A 24,992-nucleotide genomic window follows, 5' to 3' on the forward strand; every position below is an offset into this window, starting at 1 on the left:
TGTGCCATCTGGATCTTTCCCAACAACACCAGTTTTTCTGAACTGCGCAGGTCGGAACTCTCCCTACAATACGTGCTGCATTCCTGTGACCCTCCTGGCCTCGACCTCCATTAGTCATTGTCATTTATCTACCTGTCCTCTTGCCTGTTTTCATTCCAGCACTATACACACCTATGCATTCTTTTTCCTGTACTCTCCTTATCCGCTGTAAACCCCCCCCCCCCCCTCCCTTGCCCTCCATCTAACCTCCCTAACTGCACTTAGCTGCCCACCCTCTCCTCGCCTCGTTCCTGTATGCTACCACAAGCAGCGCTTTACTGTACCCACCCCTACCCTGCTATCCCTCACCCCCCAGCCCCAGCCTCCTCCAGTCACACACCACCCAGTTTGTTTTTCCCATCATGCGCTACTGCTCGCAGTCTGGCCCAGGCATGGGTGGTCATGAGTGTGTGTGTGTGTGTGTGTGTGTGTGTGTGTGTGTTCTGATGAAGGCCTGTTTGGTCGAAAGCTTTCTTTGACAGTCTTCTTCTTGTGCCTATCTGCAACTTAACATCTCCACTGTATGGTGCTTAGCAACTGTCCTTTTCATAGTATGTTACTCTTGCAGTCTACAGAGCAATAATATTACCAACTTTACACCTCAGAAACCTGGTGCTGTTATAAAGTTGACATTAGGAGGCTAGACACCTTTCATCTTCGCTGTCTGAGATCAGTTCTCCACATGAAATGGGAAGACTGTGTTCCAAAAACGGAGATTCTGCGTCGTGTGAAACTGCCTGGCATTGAAGCTCTCTTAATGAAACACCAAGTGAGATGGAGTGGCCATATCACACACATGGACGACAGTAGACTTACCAAAGCGGTGTTCTACTTAGAGTTCTCGTGTGGAAAGCGGCGGCAAGGTGGCCAACACCTGCGATATAAAGACACCGTCAAACGCCACCTCACAGCCTGTGGCATTCTCAGCAAACGTTGGCAGGAGCTTGCACTGCACCAATCAAGAGTGGCAACTGTATTGCACTTCGTGCAACCAGATCTTCAAATCAAAGCTCAGTTTTGTAAGCCACATCCGAGCTCGCCACAATACGGTCTAAACAATTGACGGAGTCGCTGTCACTGGACACGGCGAGGAGGACGTGATGATGATTCTTCTCAACTTTGGCATGACTGTACATTCTCACTAATAAGGTGACTTCTCAATTTACTCTTCAAGAGGTTCATACTTGAAAATGATTGTTCACATGAATATATAAACCCGTGTAAGAAAGGAAACGCAAATGCTTGTTTTTTTCAGCTGATTATATGAGCAGCGAATACTACTCATCACATTAAAAATCAATATACCTTCCTTCCCCAGGTCTTTAAAAGCAGACCATCTGTGCCGTGAACCAAGTTCACATTTGATTTTCTCCAATATTTCTATATCAGCAAAAAGACGTTCAAATTTGGCTTCCACAATTCTCTGCTTTTTAAATCCTCTCTGCTTTTTAAATCCACCAATGACATTTCAAAGTTACCAATGTCAAAACTAAACGAATGAAAATTTAATTCTGTTACAGTACATGAGGCAGAGATACGACTCGGTGATACGCACTGACATTTTATCTTACTGGAAATGCATGCGAGTGTCCGGATGCCGCACTTCCGGTGACATGTAGCTGTATGTGGCTCGCAAGCTGTGTTTTGCTGATCTCTGTCCTAGGAGCCTCCAGACACAGATACGTCCATCATGATGCTGAATGTAGAACCAGGACTTGTCTGCATGGATGATGTGGTGACACTCCGTCGCCAGTGCTTTTGGCCACACCAACGTCAGCCTCGTATGTTGTTAGAAGAGAAGTCAGAACAATGGTTACCATGCTGATAATCTGTGGTGCATCAGAAGTTGTCACACTGCCATGATGATAGTTGTCATTTGGCTAACAAGCCAATTACCTCACCCACGGTATGTGATGTGGGTGTTCAAATCTGCCTGGCCAATCTAACGATATGTCTAGCCTCATGGGTGCTAGTATCACAGGCCCAATGAGATCTGGCATAGGGTTCAATAAAGTCCCTCTGAACCCACTGATTCCAGTGCAATCAACACAAGCAGCAATTTTACAGAATGATGAACTGCAGTCTCGGTGTCAAATTCCAACATAGGATGGTAGACATTTCTCCTTCTACAGTAAAGCATATGATGAATGTCTTACAAACAACTAGCAATTAAGTATATGTAAAATGAAGGAAAGGCAACCACTCATGTACAGCAGATCAATATATGGAGCACAGAAATGTGTAACAGGAAACAGCATACACACTAGCTTTCAAGCACTTGCTCTTTTTCTAGCAAAAGCACACACATTCACATACACAACCACACAGAAGCCCAAATGCACACTCCTATGACCACAGCAAGACCATTTACTGATACTCAATTATTGAAAGCAGTTGGATTAGTGGATGGAGGTGGGGAGGGGGCAGGGGAGGATGCAAGGAGAGGGTAAAAGCAGGTCTTTGGACAGGTGACCCTGTGGCGGCACAACAGGGTGAAAAGAGTGCAGAAGGTACAGCAAAAAGAGGTGCAGGGAGAGGGGGGGGGGGCTCAAGGGGAAAAACTGAGGGGGGGGGGGGGAGAAGGAAGGAGGGAAAAGGTGAAGATGAAGACATAGAATGGGAGGTGAGAGAGAAGGGAAAAAGGGAAAGAGGTTGAAAAGAGAGGAGAGGTTGGGAGGAAAGGGAGGGAGAGGAAGGGAAGCAGGGAGAGGAGGAGAGGGAGGGAGACAGAGAGAGCGAGAGGGGGGGACTTGGGAGGCGGAGTGGTGAGAGAAGAAAACCAAACCCACAAACAAATTCATGGTACAGTCTCGATTACTTGCATGGCACCATGCTATGCCAATTTATTTATGGGCCATCTGGAGGAATCTTTCCTAACCAATCTACACCGAAAACCTGTCATCTGGTTCAGATTCATTGATGGCATTTTCATGACCTGGACTCACGGCACGAACAAACTTTGCTCTTTCCTCTACAACCTCAACAGCTATTCCCAAATTCGTTTCACCAGGTGCTTCTTAACTCATCAAGCTACCTTCCTTGAAGTCGCTCTCCACCTCTCGCATGCCTCTATAGATACATCTGTCCATACCGAGTGTACCAACCTCCGACAGTACCTCCACTCTGACAGCTGTTACCCATTCCGTGGCTTTTCAAGTATGAACCTGTGGACAGTGCACATGCAGTGGGCGTTATATCTACCAACATTGTAGGGTTGTCCTGAAATGCTAATCATTTGCATATGAGCTACAAGTACATACATACATGGTTACATTGTCCCAGTTGACTACAATATGCAGGAGGACTGGTGAGGAAGAGAAAGGTGGCAGGAGTGAGAGACATGGTTGGTCAGAAGGGTTGCTGATGGCTAGGAGTCAGACACAGCAGGCACATGCGACTGGAATGTGGAGCCAGTGGTTCCCTCCAGCTGCACCCACTGGGAGTCGTGTGCAGTGCACAGTGATGAAGAGGAGTGGGCTGGAAGAGGAACATGACAAGGTATTTGTTTGAAAGCTAGAAATGTTATCAATATTGTTTAGGACGACTCAGCACCTCAACTACTAGGTGAATTGTTGCCTTTACTCCTTAATTTGTTTCATCCGTATTATCAGCAATTGATAAGATACTGACTGAATTGCTTAATTTAAGCTTATGTTCTTGTGTAGACTTTAGCAAAGTCTCTTGATCTACATTTCTAGCTCCCTACCAGATGATTCTGCTGATCACAGAACAGACCAGATTTGTGAATGGATTCATGACTTTCTACGAGATGTAACACAATATGCCATTACAATGGGACGAAGGGAGTGTTACCGAGCCATTACTGACATCATCAGAATAGTGGGAACACCAGTATTACAGGAAGAGCCAGACAAAACTATGCTCAAGAGGAAGATTTTAGATCCTCAAACTGGGAAAACAAACAAGAAAAGTGGGTTAACGGAACATAGCTCAACCACCTTGATTTTGTTGATAGCATTGTACAGTTAGTCCCCAGTTCAGGTAAAAATCAATAACAATAAATGGAGGACCTTAATACAGCAAGTATGAAAGTTAATCTGAACACAAATTAAAATAAAAGTAAAAACGTAACAAATACACTGGAAAAAAATGGAGCAAATTAACAAGGATTTAAACCACTTGACAAGCTGTTGCTTATTTTATTACATTAATGATGGAGGACCTTAATACAGCAAGTATGAAAGTTAATCTGAACATAAATTGCAATAAAAGTAAAAACATAACAAATACACTGGAAAAAAACGGAGCAAATTAACAAGGATTTAAACCAGTTGACAAGCTGTTGCTTATTTTATTACATTAATGAGTAAATCAATGATGTTGTAGCAGCTCACAGCACTTTTCTACAATTTTCTTCATCAAAAGTTTCAGTCACTGGCACTGCACATTCAGTTGTACTACAATTTCATCCTGTATTTATCATTGCTGTTTGAAAGATATGTTAGTCAAACAACTCATACATTCCTATTTCTACATTTTAAGCAGTCGTTTACAGCACAGCAATACCTGTTGTCACAAGACCCTGCTGCATCATAGACCTCCCCTCCGTGTCCCAAATATGTCTTCAGTAGTAGTGACCTGTGGGGGTTCCACAGTTTTAAAGTACGGTCTGCACCACATGTTAAGCAGTAGGAACCATCAACTGAAAAAGTTCCAAAACACAAGATTTAGTAACTATTCAGCACTTCTACTTAATCTGCATACATGATTGTCAATAATGGCTCAATATTATGAAGAAGGACCCAAAAGTAACCAGAATCATAAACTGTACATGATCTACTCATAGTACCATGTTGTACTGCTTGGGAGCTGTTCTAGGACCTCTTCTGAGTCAGTCTACCCAGTGATGGCACCCGATGACAAGTGTGGTTTTTGTGGCAGCTCTTTGTGTATGTCTGCAGTGCATTCACAATATGCAGAAATAACTGACTCTCACAAATAATGTCTCACCGTGAAGCTTTGTTTTTTCCCCGGAAAATATGCAGCGGAAACTGTATTGGTACAAAAAGCATACAAAGAATGCACTCTTAGTAAAACTCAAGTCTATAAATAGCTTTTTCTAATTAAAAAGGAGGAAATCGCCATTGGAGATCAGCACTGTTCTAGTTTTCATTCAAATGCCTGAATCGAGGAACACTTCAGCAAAATCTGTAATCTCATCAGTAGATCAATGCAGAATGATCAACGAACTTAAAGGCTTGTCAGGGTTATCCTGGAGCACAATTCAGCAGATACTGAACGTTGATTTGGTAATGCAAAGAGTGGTAGCTAAGTTCGTGTCCAAGCTTCCCAGTGGGGGCCAAAGGGATTTGTGCATTTAAGCTTTTTCGTGAAATGTAAGACCCATTCAAAGGTGATCCTAGTTGTTTCAACAAAATCGTCATAGGCTACGAGTCACAATACAGAAAGTAAACAACAGGCAAGTCCACAAAAGTCGCATGCTTGCCTTGTCCAAAAGAATCTTATCAGGTGAAACTGAATGTAAATTGATGCTGATCTCTCTCTCTCTCTCTCTCTCTCTCTCTCTCTCTCTCACACACATCAAAGGCATCATACGCTCTGATTTCATCCCCAAAAAGCAAGCAGTAAAGTAACAATTTCATTTCGAGGTTTTGGAAAGGCTGAGCGTCGCAATACAAATGAGCCCGCCTGTCCCGATAAATCATTACTTTGGGTTCCGAAAGTCAGTATAATAGAACCAAGATCCTATTTCATCATTCCATGCACAAAGTATTCAGTTGGGTTCATTGCTTTAATCACCCTAATTTGTTCAAAGTAAATGTTGCGGCCCACCTCAACACTCAATAAAGAGCACCGTGCTAGGTTTTCAAAGGGGTCCGCCTCGGGGGACACGGGCATGCATGAGGCAACTGCATGCCTTTGGCTCATCCCACTGGCAGGACGTCCCACGATACACGCAAGTTAAACACCTATGGGCAATGAACTAACAATGTGGGACACAAATCCAACTAAAAGTTTTTTAACCAGACAACTTAAATTCACGATATTAGAGCTGGAATTACTGCAGCTGCTGGCACCTGACTTGCCTTCCAATAGAGACTCATCAAAGGATTTAGAGTGTACTCATTTCAATTATGGGGCCTCGCACGAGTCTCATACCGTTATTTTTCATCACTACCTCCCCGTGCCAGGAGTGGGTAATTTAGGCACCTGCTGCCAGCCTTGGATGTAGTAGCCACTTCTCGGGCACCTTCTCCGGAATTGAACCCTGATTCCCCAATACAACCATGGTAGGCACTGAACCTACCATTGATAGTTGATAAGCCAGACATCTGAAAGATGTGTTATTGGTACAGAGACCATGCAATCAGCCCAGTTATTCACAGTCACGGAGGCAAACAGACCGGACAAGCCGATCAACTGGTTTTGATCAAATAAAGAGAGTCCCTCCCATCTCTGGTCGGGACTCTGTTTGCATGTACCAACTCTATAATTACCACAGTTATCAAAGTAGCATGGTTAGGTCCAAAGAGTCACAACTGATTTAATTACCATTCGCAGTTTTACCTTAATGCAGCTTGCACTGAGACATCTCTCTCTCTCTCTCTCTCTCTCTCTCTCTCTCTCTCTCTCTCTCTCTCACACACACACACACACACACACACACACACACACACAAAGCTCTCAGGTGTTTGTCAGTTTTTGGTCTCAATGAAGACAACTACTTGACATAAGTGCCCTATTCACCAGATTTAGTGCCCTCATACTTCTTCCAGTTTCCTGTGATAAAAAGGGGCCTGCAAGGAAAGTATTTTGCCAATGTCGCCAACGTAAAATGCCATGTCACAACTGCACTGACAGGTAATGCAGAGGATGAATTTAAAAGATGCTTCCTAAAATAAACTACATATTTTACAGAAAGTTTGGTTATTTTTAGATCCCCCCTCATACATAATATTTAAGATAACATTCGTTTTTATTTCATAACAGTCATGCATAAAACACCCTGTACTGCCAAATCTGCAACAAACAATTAAAACCATGCCTACAACTAAATTCCCCAAAAGAAATTATCTCATTCAACTATACAGGCCATTTTCCACGGTCATTACTGTTAAAAATCTACACTGAAGAGCCAAAGAAACTGGTACACCTGCCTAAAATCGTGTAGGGCCCCGGCGAGCACGCAGAAGTGCCGCAACACGACATGCCATGGACTCAACTGATGTCTGAAGTAGTGCTGGAGGGGGTGTCTGAAGTAGTGCTGGAGGGAACTGACACCATGAATCCTGTAACTCTTCAGGCTTTCCCGGCGAGATCTTGACATGTGGAATAATCGGGTCTACTGCCGGATGTTTGTGTCACTCTGGCACAATATTTCGTCCACATAACTCGTTGCCTTCTTCAGGTGCTATCTGAGACTGCCGTATTGGAGGATCTTGTCCAGTATTTATGCCCAGAGGGCACTGGGTGCTCTCTTTGCTGTCCGTGCCCGCCTGGCGCTGCTTGTAAGGTGTTGTCTCTTCTCCGGTGCTCCCTCAGACCTCTGCGCCCGACTTGGTCGCCTTCTGTGGCAGCTCTCTGAGGCCCGTCCTGTGTCGGGCGTTCCGTTCGTGGTCCGCACCGCCTAGTGCTGCTCCTGAGGTTTTGGCACTTCTCTGGTGCTCCCACGGATGTCCGCGTCCGACTTGGTCGCCATCTGTGGCAGCTCTCTGAGGCCCGTCCTGTGTCGGGCTTTCCGTTCGCAGTCCACGCCCACCTGGCGCTTCTCCTGAGGTACACCCCACCCATTTTTTAAAACGGTTTAACCAAGCCATACCTAAAAGTTGAGAGGATGCTAAGAAAACAGAGTTTGCGGTAGGTTATTTGGAGGGTGAAGCTTCAGAATGGGGCACAGTAAACATTGAAAACTTCACATCCTGGGAAGATTTTCAGAGAAAGATTAAGGAAAAATATTGGTCTTCAAGTGCACAAGAGAAGTTGATCTCAGACCTTCGAAGTTCAACACCGAAAAAAGAAACACAATTTTTTTCTGAAATACATAGGACCTTATCATATTCAACAATAGTACACCAAAAAACCCTATATTTAGTAGATCCTGTGATGGGAGAGGAAAAGGGAATGTATAATATTAAGGATATAAAACGATATGTACAAAACCCCCAGGGATGCTGACGGGCGGACTGACGTCTGCCGGTTCCCAAGTTGGGTTCGGTGTTGCTTCCACATTAGTTTTCCTACACCGAACTCCCTTCAAATCTTCGACTATCCTGTAATCTATTTATAGCCCTTAAGCTCTCCTATTAGTATTAAAAGAGACCAATTATGACTACACGATTATGACTAATTTAAGGAGTCACAATAAACAGCAACCTCTAAGCATGAGACAAAACTAAAAGGGTAACATTCTAACAGGAGACATAATATGATGGTACTGTTTCGGAAGAATGACATAAACTGAACATGTGTATGAAATATAAAGTGAAGTGACTACCTGAATAACTATTTGATTATAGTGTATATAATTTCTATTTTTATAGAATGTTTTATATTTTTTGTAAAGTGTGATGTGATTGGGGAGGATTTATATCTAATTTTGAAAGGGGTGGGTAACATAGGCACAGACACGACCTACACACCACGCCATTCATACAACCCTCGCAAACAAGTGTGACTGGTTCTTCATCATTTGCTGTTCCAGGGGAGTTGCTAAGATCTTTTCTTCGGGGACTTCAAAGGTGACGGTGAGAACGTCCGTTCTGCAGGAGGCGCAGAACATCATACGTCCTCTGGCTTCTCACTTAAGTACCGGCAAAGTGGGGATCCTGGGGAAGGGGGGTGGGAAGGGTTTCCTGTCTTTGGGGCTGTCTTCTTTCTTTCTTCGATCTTAGCAACCAATTCTTTTATTTTCTTTCTTACTTCTCTTAAGAGTACCAATCTATCTTTCCCTCTGTCTACATTCATATACTTCTATCGCTGAAGTCCTTCTCTTTTCCATGATTTCTAAAAATCTTCAACTAAGAGCCTTAGTAGGCCAAAGAATCAGGACGCACGATCACACTTCCACACCCAAACAATTAAATACAAAGACGCAGACAAGTAATACACAGGGAGATGTAACAACCGTCACAGATAAGGGGGGAGGTAGTGCTCAGGAAGGGTTCAAGCACATGTGCTAAGTAATGACGGTTGCATATCTCAAAGTAATAGATATTAAGCCTGAGGTATCGAGTCAAATAAGCTAAAGGAACAAGGGGGGACGAAGTGTATATCCACCTGTGTTCATAGCTATAGTAGTACAAAGTAATATGAATGGAGATAAAAAGAAATAGATATTAAGCCAGAGGTATCGAGTCAAATAATCTAAAGGAACAAGGGGGGAACGAAGTGTTGGTTCAAATGGCTCTGAGCACTATGCGACTCAACTTCTGAGGTCATCAGTCGCCTAGAACTTAGAACTAATTAAACCTAACTAAACTAAGGACATCACACACATCCATGCCCGAGGCAGGATTCGAACCTGCAACCGTAGCGGTCGCTCGGTTCCAGACTGTAGCGCCCAGAACCGCACGGCCACTCCGGCCGGTGGAACGAAGTGTATATCCACCTGTATTCATAGCTATAGTAGTACAAAGTAATATGAATGGACATAAAAAGAAATAGATATTATGCCAGAGGTACCAAGTCAAATAAGTTTCTGATGAATAATAGGATAGTGCAGGCCGAATAGCCCGAAGAAAAGAAATAAAGTTATAATCATGGACGAAACATATTTAGTTATTAAAGCTATATAAGTGAGCTGTAAGCACAAGCGAAGAATTTAAGCAGGTAGGCTGAAGGACTCAGGAGGAGGAAAGGAGAGGTAGATAGAAATTTACCAGGAAATTTTAAATAAAATAGTGTGCAGAGGAGTACGAAAGAGGCAAGACTATGAATCAGAGAAGATGGGGAGGGCACACCTGATATAGATGAAATGAGAGAAAGAGCGGCACGTAGGCAGACCCAGAGGAGGCTGACCTATACTGTGGGGGCAGGGGCACCAAAAAGGGGATGGACCTGTACCATAGTTTAGTATAAATGGAAGGGGCGTACCTACCCAAGGATGAGGAAGAAGATGTTTTCATAGTATCAACCCTTACGTAGATTGGAACCCAAAGGGGAGGGTGGTATAGTGACCTGAGGTTGTAGCGGAAAGTTTCTCCTGGTAAATTTGAATTCTAAAGTTTTTTAAATAGAAAAGACGAGTCCTGCACAAGGAGATAGAAAAAAGAGAAAACCCCCAGTACAACTAATTTTTTTTCAGACCCGGAAAACCAGTGGTTATCATTGTAACAGCTTCCAAAAAAAAAAAAAAAGAAAGAAAAAAAAGTAAAGATTCGACTCAGAATAACGCCTGAACTTTGAAACTGGCTAAGGGGAGGGATTTATTTTGGCCAAATCCTGGAAGCAAGAGTAGATAAATCTATTGGAAATAGCTAATACTTGTTGTACTATTAGTTTATCATACTACTATATCTATGAACGATATTACCAACAGCTTAATGAAATACTGGAGGTGGAAGAGAGTTTTTGTACCTAATGTTTTTATGTAGTACAAAGTAACAAGATAAGTGTTAACAAAAAAAAAATATTAAAACATATGTCGTGTGCAAAATAACAAGTGTTCAAGCTAAGGGGAGGGATATGTAGTGCCCCCAGAATTTTACGAAAGTCTGGAGACACTTGTGTTCCAACCGTTTCGAACACGCGTTATTTTAAAGCGGGGCGTAAGGATGAGCATGGGATACTGCACCCATTTATTGTTTGTGCAGGCAAAACTGGAAGGGAGAAAATTCATTGGCACTGGCAAATGTTCAGCGCGACCTGCCAAGAATAAACACATACGGCCTGGAAGCTCTGTGGCCAGCAGCAAGGAGTAATGTACCTTTGTATTGTTGAAAAACAAATGGAGTGACTCGAGGTTGTGACTGTTTAGTACACGTTGAACTGCTCTTGAGAGTACGTGGACTGGACTTGGATAGTCAGCCACAATAAAAGCTTATGTACTAATTGTGTTCAAAAATGTGTAATTAACTGATCTTGGGTGCCCAGTAATGTGTGCGTTTACGTCATAAAGTTTAGTTGTTTTTGTGTACAAATTGGAAATTAATATGGTCAGGTGCAATGAATGATATTCCAAGAGAAGCATATTTTTAAATAAGAAGAGAGAGAGTGTTGTTGTTGTGGTCTTCAGTCCTGAGACTGGTTTGATGCAGCTCTCCATACTACTCTATCCTGTGCAAGCTTCATCATCTCCCAGTACCTACTGCAACCTACATCCTTCTGAATCTGCTTAGTGTATTCATCTCTTGGTCTCCCTCTACGATTTTTACCCTCCACACTTCCCTCCAGTACTAAATTGGTGATCCCTTGATGCCTCAGAGTATGCCCTACCAACCGATCCCTTCTTCTAGTCAAGTTGTGCCACAAACTCCTCTTCTCCCCAATTCTATTCAATTCCTCCTCATTAGGTATGTGATCTACCCATCTAATCTTCAGCATTCTTCTGTAGCACCACATTTCGAAAGCTTCTATTCTCTTCTTGTCTAAACTATTTATTGTCCATGTTTCACTTTCATGCATGGCTACACTCCATACAAATACTTTCAGAAATGACTTCCTGACACTTAAATCAATACTTGATGTTAACAAATTTCTCTTCTTCAGAAACGCTTTCCTTGCCATTGCCAGTCTACATTTTATATCCTCTCTACTTCGACCATCATCAGTTATTTTGCTCCCCAAATAGCAAAACTCCTTTACTACTTTAAGTGTCTCATTTCCTAATCTAATCCCCTCAGCATCACTCGACTTAATTCGACTACATTCCATTATCCTCGTTTTGCTTTTGTTGATGTTCATCTTATACCCTCCTTTCAAGACACTGTCCATTCCATTCAACTGCTCTTCCAAGTCCTTTGCTGTCTCTGACAGAATTACAATGTCATCGGCGAACCTCAAAGTTTTTATTTCTTCTCCATGGATTTTAATACCTACTCTGAACTTTTCTTTTGTTTCCTTTATTGCTTGCTCAATATACAGATTGAATAACATCGGGGATAGGCTACAACCCTGTCTCACTCCCTTCCCAACCACTGCTTCCCTCTCATACCCCTCTACTCTTATAACTGCCATCTGGTTTCTGTACAAATTGTAAATAGCCTTTCGATCTCTGTATTTTACCCCTGCCACCTTCAGACTTTGAAAGAGAGTATTCCAATCAAGATTGTCAAAAGCTTTCTCTAAGTCTACAAATGCTAGAAACGTAGGTTTGCCTTTCCTTAATCTTTCTTCTAAGATAAGTCGTAGGGTCAGTATTGCCTCACGTGTTCCAACATTTCTACGGAATCCAAACTGATCTTCCCCCAGGTCGGCTTCTATCAGTTTTTCCATTCGTCTGTAAAGAATTCGCGTTAGTATTTTGCAGCTGTGACTTATTAAACTGATAGTTCGGTAATTTTCATATCTGTCAACACCTGCTTTCTTTGGGATTGGGATTATTATATTCTTTTTGAAGTCTGGGGGTATTTCGCCTGTCTCATACATCTTGCTCACCAGATGGTAGAGTTTTGTCAGGACTGGCTCTCCCAAGGTAGTCAGTAGTTCTAATGGAATGTTGTCTACTCCGGGGGCCTTGTTTCGACTCAGGTCTTTCAGTGCTCTGTCAAACTCTTCACGCAATATCATATCTCCCATTTCATCTTCATCTACATCCTCTTCCATTTCCATAATATTGTCCTCAAGTACATTGCCCTTGTATGGGCCCTCTATATACTCCTTCCACCTTTCTGCTTTCCCTTCTTTGCTTAGAGTGAGAGAGTGAAAATTTCCCCTTCCTAGGAGTGAAATCTTCGGAGAAGCATCCGGTGCTAGCAGAAGACATCGGCGCTGCAAGAAAGCAGAACCAGCATTCTTCAACAAGTAAGTCCACGAAAACATTACACCGGGCCACCGCATGCCTCTGTAATGCTGTTGCACTTACTGAATGGTCCTGAGATGAAATGTGCCACTCTCCATTCGGTCTTCTCTATTTCTTCTATTAATCCAACCTGGTACGGTTCACAGATTGGTGAACAATACTTAAAGTGTTGGTGAAACAAGTGTTTGTAAGCTACTTCTTTTGTGGATGAGTTACATTACCATAAGACATTTCCAATGAACCTCAGCATGACATTTTCTTTCGTACAGTTGTATGTGGCCATTTTACTTTAGGTCACACTGGAAGGTACTCCCAGGTATTTTGCAGTTGTTACTGTTTCCAGAAATTTATCGTCAGTAGCATAATCAAACAGTATCGGGTCACTTCGCATATTTACGTGCAATATGTTACATTAACTTAAGTTCTAGGTTGATCGCCATTCCTTGCAACAATCTTGACCTTCTGCAGGTCTGCCTGCATTTTGCTACAGTCTTCTGGCATTGTAATGTTGCTAATAGAAAAAATTCTCGGCAAACAGCTTCGTGGAGAGTTTGACATTATCTATTAGACTATTTATATACACTGAAGTGCCAAAGAAACTGGTATAGGCATGCGTATTCAAATACAGAGAAATGTAAACAGGCAGAATATGGCACTGCAGTTGACAACACCTATATAAGACAACAAATGCCTGCCACAGTTGTTAAGATTGCTTACTGCTGCTACAATGACTGGTCATTAATACTTATGTGAGTTTGAATGTGGTGTTACAGTTGGCACATGAGCTATGGAGTAGAGCATCTCTGAGGTAGCAATGAAATGAAGATTTTCCTTTATGATCATTTCACGAGTGTACTGTGAATATCAGGAATCCAGTAAACCATCAAATCTCTGACTTTGCTGCAGCTGGAAAAAGATCGTGCAAAGAATAGGACCAATGACTACTGCAGAAAATCTCCCCACATGACAGAAGTGCAGTCCTACCACAAATTGCTGCAGACTTGAATGTTGGGCCATCAACAAGTGTCAGCGTGTGAAGCATTCAATGAAACATATGGGCTTTCAGAGCTGAAGGCCCACTTGTGTACCCTGGATCACTACATGACACAAAAGCTTTACGCCTCACCTGGGCCTGTTAACATCAACATTGGACTGTTGATGACTGGAAACATGTTGCCTAGTTGAACAAGTCTTGTTTAAAATTGTATTGAGTGGGTGGATGTGTATGGGATGGAGACAACCTCATGAATCCATGGAACCTGCATGTCAGCAGAGGACTGTTCTAGGTGGTGGAGGTTCTGTAATGATGTGGGGCATGGGCAATTCCAGCAGAGCAATGCGATGCCCCAAGTCCGAAATTGCTACGTAGTGGCTCCAGGGACACTCTTCTGAATTTACACTTTCACTGGCCACCACACTCCCCAGACATGAACATTATTGAGCATATCTGGGATGCCTTGCAATGTGCTGTTCAGAAGAGATCTCCACCCCCTCATACTCTTACGGATTTATGAACAGCCATGCAGGATTCATGGTGACATCTGGAATAATCGGGTCTACTGCCGGATGTTTGTGTCGCTCTGGCACAATATGTCTGCTTAGATGTATGAGGTTATTATTATACAATTATAATAAAAACTTGAGACTACCAGATGAGGTTTCCATCATGGACATGAATGAACAAAGGAATACACAAGGTATTAAAAAAGAAAAAATTGTCATACCACTTGCTTGTCAAACTATCACTTTCCAACCTAACCAAGACCTTTTGCTACACCGCAAAACATTCTGATCAAATAACGTTGACTGCAGGAAAATAAAAAACTGATCCAGTGCTGATGATAGTACTGCGATCTTCAGTAAACTCACTATCTCCAGGAGACCTATATTGTTCTAGTACATAACACAGTCCAAGCTACAGCCCCAGCAATGGATCAACATCTCTAATAGACCTTTATAGGTCATGCAAGGAACGTGATCTATGCCACAAGCACTAAAAAATATATTGTAAACACACAAATGAAATTTACAAGCAAAACATCGCATATGCCATCTACGTAACATATGCCATTGTACTATGAAGAATATATTGATAGCTTGCATTGTTTACTACAACCACTGCTCAAACAATACATACTGCAATTCGTCAATCTTAGTGATTTCTAACATTCATGTATACTACGGTAACAAGTAATTATAGACTGCTATTTTAAGTTCTGAATTATCCTTCATAATTCTGAAGTTGTCAGGTACATCTAAATCTACATACATACTCCGCAAACCACTGTACGGTGCATGATGGAGGGTGTCCTGCACCACAATTAGTCATATCTTTTCATGTTCCACTTGCAAATAGTGCACGGGAAATTTGACTATATGAGCCCTAATTTTTCGTATCTTTCATAGTCCCTATGCAAAATGTATGTCGTTGGCAGTAGGATTGTTCTGAAGTCAGCTTCAAAGGCTGGTTCTCTAAATTTTTCAGTAGTGCTGCAAGATAAAATGTCTTCTTTCCTCCAGGGATTCCCACTTGAGCTCCCGAAGCATACGTGTAACTCTTGCATACTGATTGAACCTACCAATAACAGAAATAGCAGATCGCCTCTGAATTGCTTCGACGTCTTCTTTCAATCCGACCTGGTGTGGGTCCCAAACACTTGAGCAGTACTGAAGAATAGGTTGCAGTAGGGTCCTATCTGCAGTTTCCTTTACAGGTGAACTATACTTTCCTAAAATTCTCCCAATAAACTGAAATCGACATCTGGCTTCCCTACCACAATCTTCACATCCTCATTCCATTTTATATCACTTCATAACATGACTGTGTCAGACAGGGGATTTTCCTACTTATATGCATCAAATTACATTTTTCTGCCCGCCATTCATCACACCAAATGGAAATTTTGTCTAGGTTATCAACGTAGAGTCACTTATCTTTGACACTTTCCTGTACACCACAGCATCATGAGCGAATAACTGCAGATTGCTGCCCACCTTGTCTGCCAAATCATTTATGAATACAGAAAATAGCAACAGTTCTACCACACTTTCCTGGGGCACTCCTGATTACCCCGCCTCCAATGAACAGTTGCCGTTGAGGACAACATACTGAACTCTATTACTTAAGATGTCTTTGAGCCAGTCAAGTATATGGAAGCCTATTTGTATGCATGTACCTTCATTAACAGTCTTCAATGGGGTACTGTGTTGAATGCTTTTTGAAAATCTAGAAATATGGACTCTGCCTGTTGTCCTTCATCCATAGTTTGCAGTATATCACGTGAGAAAAGAGCAAGCTGGATTTCACAGGAGCAATGCTTTCTAAAACTGTGCTGATTCGTAGACATGAGCTTTTCGGTCTCTAGGAAATTTATTATATTAGAAACTCACAATATGTTCTAGAGTTCTACAGCAAACAAATGTCAAGGATATTGGTCTGCAGTTTTTGTCAGCTTGTTTGTTATTGCAATGGCTCATTTTGTTTACAGGCTGTGTGTGTACTGATCAGATATGTCCTGTTTTCTCCATGTGTCATAAAAACGTTTCTTCAAGCATCCACATGTGCTGTTACTGTACCCATACTAATTTCTGCATTCGGTGATACATAGTTGGCAATTTTTTGTTGTTGAATATAAAAGTGGCAGTTGGTTTGCTGCCCTGTGATCAGTGCAAAATCTAACAGGAAGAAAGTCACATAACTCAGCAAAGTATTCCATCATTGTCATTACAAACAGTTCATATTTTTTGTCACAGTAAAATAAATGACAATTGCATCATGTACACTAGCAGTATCTTTTTATACACCTGCAGTGTCACATACATTATGGTTCAGTTATAATAACCTAGCTGCATATTTGTACTGTACACTACTGTGCCCCTGTTGATCCTTTTAAACATTTGGCTCATTTTGTTTCGTGGGGGGGGGGGGGGGGGGGTCAGCACACACACTGCTATATTTTTCCTGTTATCTCCATGCGTCATAAGAATGATTTGTTTGGTTTCTTGATAAAAGATCACAGCTATTTTTTTAAGATTTTCCTGATAATGACTGTTACTTGCAAGGTGTGTAGGCAAAGTAATCAAAGGATATGAAGTTCTGCACGCGCTTATGGATGTTGCACTTCCCATGGCTCCTGCTATTTTCTTTTGGGAAATTACGCCTAAAACAGGTTTTGTGGGCAGATGACTTTCCCCAGAATTACACCATATCGCAATAACAATTCAGTCCGAGCAAAGTACACATTTTTGACAGTATTTTTTTTTCTCTGCAGCAAAAAATTATGTTTATGAAATGTGATATCTAGCTTACTGCTTATACATTTTGCATGTTAGGCCCCTCTTTGATCTATCTGAAACCTTTCTCCAACAAACAACGGTCGTAGCTGTAACCAGTTTAGGTAACATCTAATACCTATAGTAACAATAAATAAAAATAGTATGCTATCACTCACTCGAAGGTGATATTTAGTAGCACGTTCCCAAGCATTTGAGATCAGATCTTAAATCGAAATTTACAGTGTACTCCTATAAATCAATCCAGATGTACTATAAATAACAAATCTATTTTTCTATAGGCCACCAATGAAAAGGAAATACTTAATATAATTAAAGAACTGAACCCCAAATTCTCTGTTGGTACTGACAATATCCCTGACTATATCTTGAAGAAATGTGCTCTGCTCGTAGCCAAGCCATTGTCAACATCTGTAACTGGTCTCTATCAGAAGGGGTGTTCCCAGAAAAATTGAAGATAGCGGAAATAAAACCCCTGTTCAAGAAAGGGATAAAAACAGAAGTATCAAACTACAGGCCTATCTCACTATTATCTGGGTTTTCCAAAATAATTGAAAAAATCTATTATAAAAGACTAATCAGTTTCACAGAAAAAAATAATTATTTCTCAAATACTCAACATGGATTCCGAAAATCTAAATCTACCGAGACAGCAATCTTTGCATTCCTAAATGAAGCATTGAATGCAATAGACAATAAAGCACATATCTCAGCCATATTTCTAGACCTCTTGCATTCGATGTTATCAATCACAGCATCTTGCTTCAGAAACTTGAATATGTAGGTATTAGGGGCCCAGCCTATGAATGGATAAAATCATATCTCCAAAACAGAGAAAAATTAGTTGAGCATACTATCCAAGAAGGGAACAAGATAAAATCCTACTGCACAGAAAAGCAGATCATGTGTATGGTGTACCACAAGGCTCCTTTCTAGGACCAGTTCTGTTTGTACTCTTTGTAAATGACTTGGAACCAACTAGCCCATGCCATAATTACATAAAATTTGCAGATGGCACAAATGTGATAATAAAAGGAAGGACCAAAGAAAAATTACTACATGAGATTAAAAATTGTACCACCCACACTACAGACTGGTTCTCTGGAAACAACTTAGAAATACACACAGAAAAACAGTGACAATGCATACACACACAGTGCAAAATAAATATCCACTAGCACGAGATGTAGAGTTGTTTACTAGAACCCTAGGAAATGTAAGCTCTACAAAATCTCTTGGGATATGGATCCAAGAAGATCTAAGATGGGTCCAACATACAAAATACATTACAAATAAATTAAATACCATTTGCTACACTATCAAAATTCTTTCTGATTGCACATTGAAAGAGACACTAAAAGATGTATAGCCTACAGCGCCCATGCAGAATCCTTACCGCAATATGGCATAATCTTTTGAGGAAATGCATCTGCTGGCAAAAGTTGTTTTATATGCCAAAAGAGAATTGTAAGAGCCATAGAAAATACTGCATCAAGAAGCTCATGCAAGCCCTTATTCAAGAAACTACATATCCTTCAACTACCATGTCTGTACATTTTACACGTAATCATATTTGTAAGGAAAATCTTAGAAAATAGCAAGAATCTTGTGTCAACTAACTAGAGTACCTCCTGTACAACACAAGGAGAAAGCAAGCCATACATGTTCAATATGCACACAACACTAAAACAGAATGGACCACTGCAAACAGGAAACAGACTATACAATAAGCTACCTACAAACATTAAAAAAATAAAAGACAGTTCAAAATTTAAAACTGCTGTCCATAAATATTTATTGCAAATATGTTATTATAGTATAGATGAATATCTTAAAACATAAAAAATTATTGCCAAATACAAAAAAAAAATTGAATTACTTGGGTTAAATATAATGTATTAGATTAGATAGGATTAATACTTGTTCCATAGGTCATGAATACGACACTTCGTAATGATGTGGAACGTGTCAGGTTAATAAAAGATGTCTGTACAAGATATTACATTACACAAAATACTGCATAACACTAATGTTTAAGTTGGTTTTTTTCCCCCTTAATTTATATCTAAAAATTCAGCCAATGAGTAGACAGAGTTGTTATCTAGAAATTCTTTTAATTTATTTTTAAATGTTATTTGGCTATCTGTCAGGCTTTTGATGCTGTTTGGTAGGTGACCAAAGACTTTTGTGGCAGCATAATTTACCCCTTTCTGTGCCAAAGTCAGATTTAACCTTGCATAGTGAAGATCATCCTTTCTCCTGGTGTTATAGCTATGCACACTGCTATTACTTTTGAACTGGGTTGGATTATTAACAACCAATTTCATAAGTGAATATATATACTGTGAGGATCCCTAAATCCTTAAATAGATGTCTGCAGGGTGACCGTGGGTGGACTCCAACAATTATTCTGATTACACGTTTTTGAGCAAAGAATACTTTTCTACTCAACGATGAATTACCCCAGAATACGATGCCATACGAAAGCAGTGAATGAAAGTAGGCATAGTAAGCTAATTTACTGAGATTCTTATCACCAAAATTTGCAATAACCCTAATAGCATACGTAGCTGAACTCAGACGTTTCAGCAGACCATTAATATGTTGCTTCCAGTTTAACCTCTCATCAATGGACACACCTAAAAATTTTGAAAATTCTACCTTAGCTACAGACTTCTGTTCAAAGTCTATATTCATTATTGGAGTTGTGCCATTTACTGTACGGAACTGTATATACTGTGTTTTATCAAAATTTAAAGAGAGTCCGTTTGCTGAGAACCATTTAATAATTTTGTGAAAAACATCATTTACAATTACATCACTTAGTTCTTGGTTTTTGGATGTTATTACTATACTTATATCATCAGCAAAAAAACTAACTTTGCATCTTCATCAATGTGGAATGGTAAGTCATTAACGTATATCAAGAACAGTAAAGGACCTAAGACCGAACCCTGTGGGACCCTGTACTTGATAGCCCCCCAGTTTGAGAAATCAGCTGTTGTTTTAACATTACATGAACCACTTATTTCAACTTTCTGCATTCTTACAGTTAAGTACGAATTAAACCATTTGCGCACTGCCACACTCAAACCATAATGATTTAGCTTATCTAAAAGAATTCCATGATTTACACAATCAAAGGCCTTTGAGAGATCACAAAAAATACCAATGGGTGATGTCCGGTTATTCAGAGCATTTAATATTTGATCAGTGAAAGCGTATATAGCTTTTCTGTTGAAAAGCCTTTCTGAAAACCAAACTGACATTTTGTTAGTACTTTATTTTTACAAATATGGGAGGCTACTATTGAATACATTACTTTCTCAAAAATTTTTGATAGAGCTGTCAGAAGAGAGATTGGGTGGTAGTTGTTGACCTCCGACGTGTCCCCCTTTTTATGCATTGGTTTTACAATGGCATATTTCAATCTATCGGGGAAAACACCATGGAAGCTGAACCTTCAGTTGTGATAATATTAACCCTAAATCAATGTAAATATTCTTGTATGATTTAAAAGTATGTACTGTAAGTCACAATGACTTGTCCAATATTATGTTGTATACCTTGTACAACAAATGAGGGGTCGACAGAAGCGTCCGATCCCACGCGTCGGCTTTGACCCGCGACGTAAGGGTGTTGTCGTGTGACGTCATGACGGCGCGGAGTTTGGTTTGAGTGTGGCTGTCTCCAGTTCTGTTTTATCTTATTTTATTTAATTTTCTGATCTGTTCGTTCTATCTCGTGAGATTTTTTTTTTTTAATTTAAAAACACTTATTACTTATTTTAATTATCTGTTTCCTCCAATTTCTGTTTTAGTTTATTATATTTATCTTTCTGATCTGTTAGTTCTATCCCGTGAGATTTAAAAAAAAAAAAGACAACACTAATCAGCTACTGAAGCATCTTTATCTTCTATGGGTTGCAGTGGTTACGACCCCTGGGGAGGTGGGTGGGTATGCATGCATGGCTGTCTTCACTTACACGTTGTAGCTACGCAAGGCGTCTAAATTTGTTTATATTTAGTTTGCCCCCCCCCCCCCCCCCCACCCCACCCAAAACACCCCATTTCCAGCGCTTGTCCCGTTAGTGTCATTAGGCTTCTTGTGGAAATGTGTGTGTTTGTTTTTGTTTCCGTCATATTTGTGGCGACATGGGTCAAAGCAGACGGGCGGGATCGGACGCTTCCGTATTTCCCAAATGAGCAAAAAGACCAATAAAAATGTGATGTAATATGTAAATAATCAAAGGTTTTTAATAAATTTTATCTTCCATAGTATTCCGATTGGAAATCAATGGTCACTGTTTAGTCTGAGACGGTTAATGTTTGTGAACTGATTCTCTAGTAAATGTCTTTGCTTCGAATATTGTAGGCTCAGATTCAAGGCCTTCAGAACCTACTGTATCAGCTACTAAAGTTACCTTGCAATCCCAGAAATGACATAAGAGTTTTACAGAAGTAGATATTACGTGAACGAAAAGTGGTACTAAAACACAGAAAGGGCATTTCCCTTAATGTCAGTATATCTCCATTGCCACACAAACCTCATAAGACATTGAAAGCCAGTAATTCAAGAAGTCCTCCTACAGAACTGTAGCTTCACTTGATCCCACTTAGTGGTACTTCAGAATTATACTGCAGTAGTTGTGTACTAATACAAGAAAGAATTTTCATTACCATTGAAACGCACAGCTCTCACCGTTCCCTGTTTGCAGTCGACAATGTTCCTACAGACATAATTCAACTTAACAGAACTATCTTCTTTCTTATCTGACGTCTTATCCATCTTCACGACGTCCCAACACAGACTTGTTTTATTAACGGGTAACCTTCACATCATAACAATATGTATGTTACCAAATGCTTCAACGTGCCACAACACTATGTAAACAAACACTATGTATACAAACTCAAAGTTACTAAATCGAAGATATACCACTTCTATTTCCTATATCGAACATTACACATGCAACTAAAATGGCGCTCATTGAGTGGCGCCATCGAAGTTGCTTGTGGGAACAAGAGTCCTGTGACGCCTCTGGACTTTCAAACAGTAAGAGCGCATGTATGTGAATACATAATACTCAATTTGAAATACACTGCACCTTCAGACAACAATTTTTAAGCTATCTAAATATTTTTATGTTTTACGTTCTAACATGAGGACATTGTTCATATTTGTCGTTGATCATATATATAACGGAATAGACTTCATCTCCCATACATAATGTCATACACTTAATTACATAACAATTCCAGAAACTTATAACACATTTCAAATTTTAACATATTTTCACAAAATTCTTTTACATTAAAAATGGATTTTCAGTCAACAGATTATACCTTAACAAAATAATAATTTACAAGACATGGGCCATGCTGAGGCTGGTAATTTGTTAAAGATTTTTTACAGAGCTGACGCTGGGGGAACGGATTGCTTTTGTATGTATTTTCCGCTACACCTTACGCTGAAGCAGTGAAGCAAAGATTCCCAATTCAATGTAGTTTTGTTAAGCATGACTAACTGACAGCAACTCAGCAGCGATAAACCATGGAACTGTCAAAACTACTCAGTTTACTATAAGAGTAAATAATATTTGTTAATGTGACTGCTGTCCAAAGACCAACCAAATACACATTATTTTGGAGTCGGTGCTTCCCACACAGCCTACATAGAGCCACTACTACTACTACTACTACTACTACTTGTACCACACCCATTAGCCCAACCCAGTATACGTTGTTGGTGCCTTCATCATTTCTTCTGACTTTTTTCTCGGAGCCATGGTTGCTTGCCCAGTCTGTCCACTGTTTTACTTCGACATCGCAGTAGCAGCTTTCTCATTTTCTACACTAGCTATGGTGGTGTCCAATATCAGCAGATATGATGCCTTAGTTTATTCTAGTGACACAATATGTGGCTTCAATGTTATATTGTATCTGTATTGCATGTTTATCACGTTTTATAAACTTGAATGGACCTGAGTATGGGGCTTGTAATGGTGAGTGCACCGCTTCCATCCTTATCATCACATGTGAGCACGTTTTCAGATCTCTGGTTGAGAAAGTCTTATGTTCTCCATTGGCGAGATACCAGTGAAGGGTGTAGCTTGGATACCTGGGCCTTTATTAGTGCAGTAAATATAGCAGCTCTGTCAGCATCGATACTTGCTGCAAAAAAAAAAACTCTGGTTGTAGGCATAACGTCTCACCATACACCATCTCCACCATCAACACTCCTACATATAGCCTACATGCAATGTGGAGACCCAATAAGACCAGTGTCAGAACGGATGTTCAACAGTCTTTGTGGTACATAAGTACAATTTTCAGAGTTCTGTGTCAGTGCTCTGTAATTCCGTTATTTGCCAGGTGGTAGCTGGTTGTGTGATAGCACAGGAACACACACAACTTGGACAGCTCCAGGAATAGAGTCGATTCAAACAGTCGCCCCTGATCTGTAGTAACATGCAACAAATGACATGACATACGTGTTAGTTCTTGCTACTGTCTCTGTCCATATGTCGCTGATTGGTCTGCCTCTGCCCACTGAGTGTATCTGTGTGTTGCAGAAAAGATGTAGCGACAGCCTTCTGATGAAGGCAGTATACCCACAATATCTATATGTACTGTACCTGCTTGTCACCGGAAACTCTCCCACAAGCTTGTGCACATGTCTGCCCACCTTTAAATTGCTGACATGCTATGCATGATATGGGTGGGCTAGGTTATGAATAGTATGGAAAACCACTTTGCTTAACCTCTCTGGCACAAGAGACTTTAGTCTACCTTTGGAAACATCAAACCAAATCATATTTTTAGCCCCTAGTAGCTGCATCTGTTTCAGCTGTAGCTCTGTTGATACACTTTGTTAATATTCCTGCAACTATCAGTAGTCCGTGCTGTGGTGAATTGCTTGTAATCAACTGTGCATAAGATAGCTTTGATTTGTGAGAAGAAATCAGCTACTACATTCTCTGCCCCTTTTATGTGCCTTATGCCTGTGGCGAAATGGTGGATGAACCCAACCTGAGATAACTGTCATGGGAAACTATGGTAAAGGCAAATGTGATAGATTTATGGTCTGTAAAGATTATGAAAGGCCTGACCTCGATGCATAGGCAAACATGTAGCATGGCTTCATAAATGACTAATAACTCCCTATTGGATGCACTCCACATGGCTTACGCCTCCATTAGTTTATGAGAGAAAATACCCAAGGGGCTACCAACGTTTTCAGTGCATCATGAACTTGATGGACCAAGAAAAGTGTTTTTTGGTGGATAGCTTTTACCATTCCGAAGGCTCATAGCATTTCCAGTGTCCATGGCAGAGAGCATTGGCTCATTGCTTCATTACTTGACAGAGTTGCTGTCAGTGGTGCTTGAATTTCTGATGCTCACAGCAGATGTCAACAGCAAAAAGCTCACGACTCCCAGAAATCTTTTTAATTGTTCATAATCCATTGAACGTGATGTCTTTAATGATGTGATCTTGCCTTTTGACAGACAAATCCCTACTGCCAAATTGGTTGCCTGGGGAATGGCACTAGCTTTAGTCACAGACCACACTTTGGTTCTTGTACTGTTGCACTGCATTTGCTTATCCTATTAAACACTGTTCAGAGGTGTTCCTCATGCAGTGCCATTGTCTAGAAAAATGGCAGAATATCAACGAGATACACAAATCAGAAATTGAGTTCTCTGAATTCTTCATCT

The 24,992-nt window shown here is 40.6% G+C and overlaps 1 protein-coding gene across 1 annotated transcript in view; it reads right to left on the reverse strand.

The window, feature by feature from the left end:
• Positions 1 to 22,165, reverse strand: part of LOC124551054 (WD repeat domain-containing protein 83) — a 52,920-nt gene extending 30,755 nt beyond the window's left edge. Inside the window, exons 1-2 of the mRNA XM_047125929.1 lie at positions 21,952 to 22,165; positions 4,567 to 4,702 (exon numbers count right to left, since the gene is read on the reverse strand). Of these exons, the coding sequence (XP_046981885.1) occupies positions 4,567 to 4,702; positions 21,952 to 22,060 (245 nt within the window). The 5' untranslated portion in view covers positions 22,061 to 22,165. The remainder of the gene's footprint in view (positions 1 to 4,566; positions 4,703 to 21,951) is intronic.
• Between the last annotated feature and the right edge of the window lie 2,827 nt (positions 22,166 to 24,992).

This window comes from Schistocerca americana, chromosome 9 (genome assembly GCF_021461395.2).
Source record: "Schistocerca americana isolate TAMUIC-IGC-003095 chromosome 9, iqSchAmer2.1, whole genome shotgun sequence".
In the NCBI taxonomy this organism is placed as follows: Eukaryota; Metazoa; Arthropoda; class Insecta; order Orthoptera; family Acrididae; genus Schistocerca; species Schistocerca americana.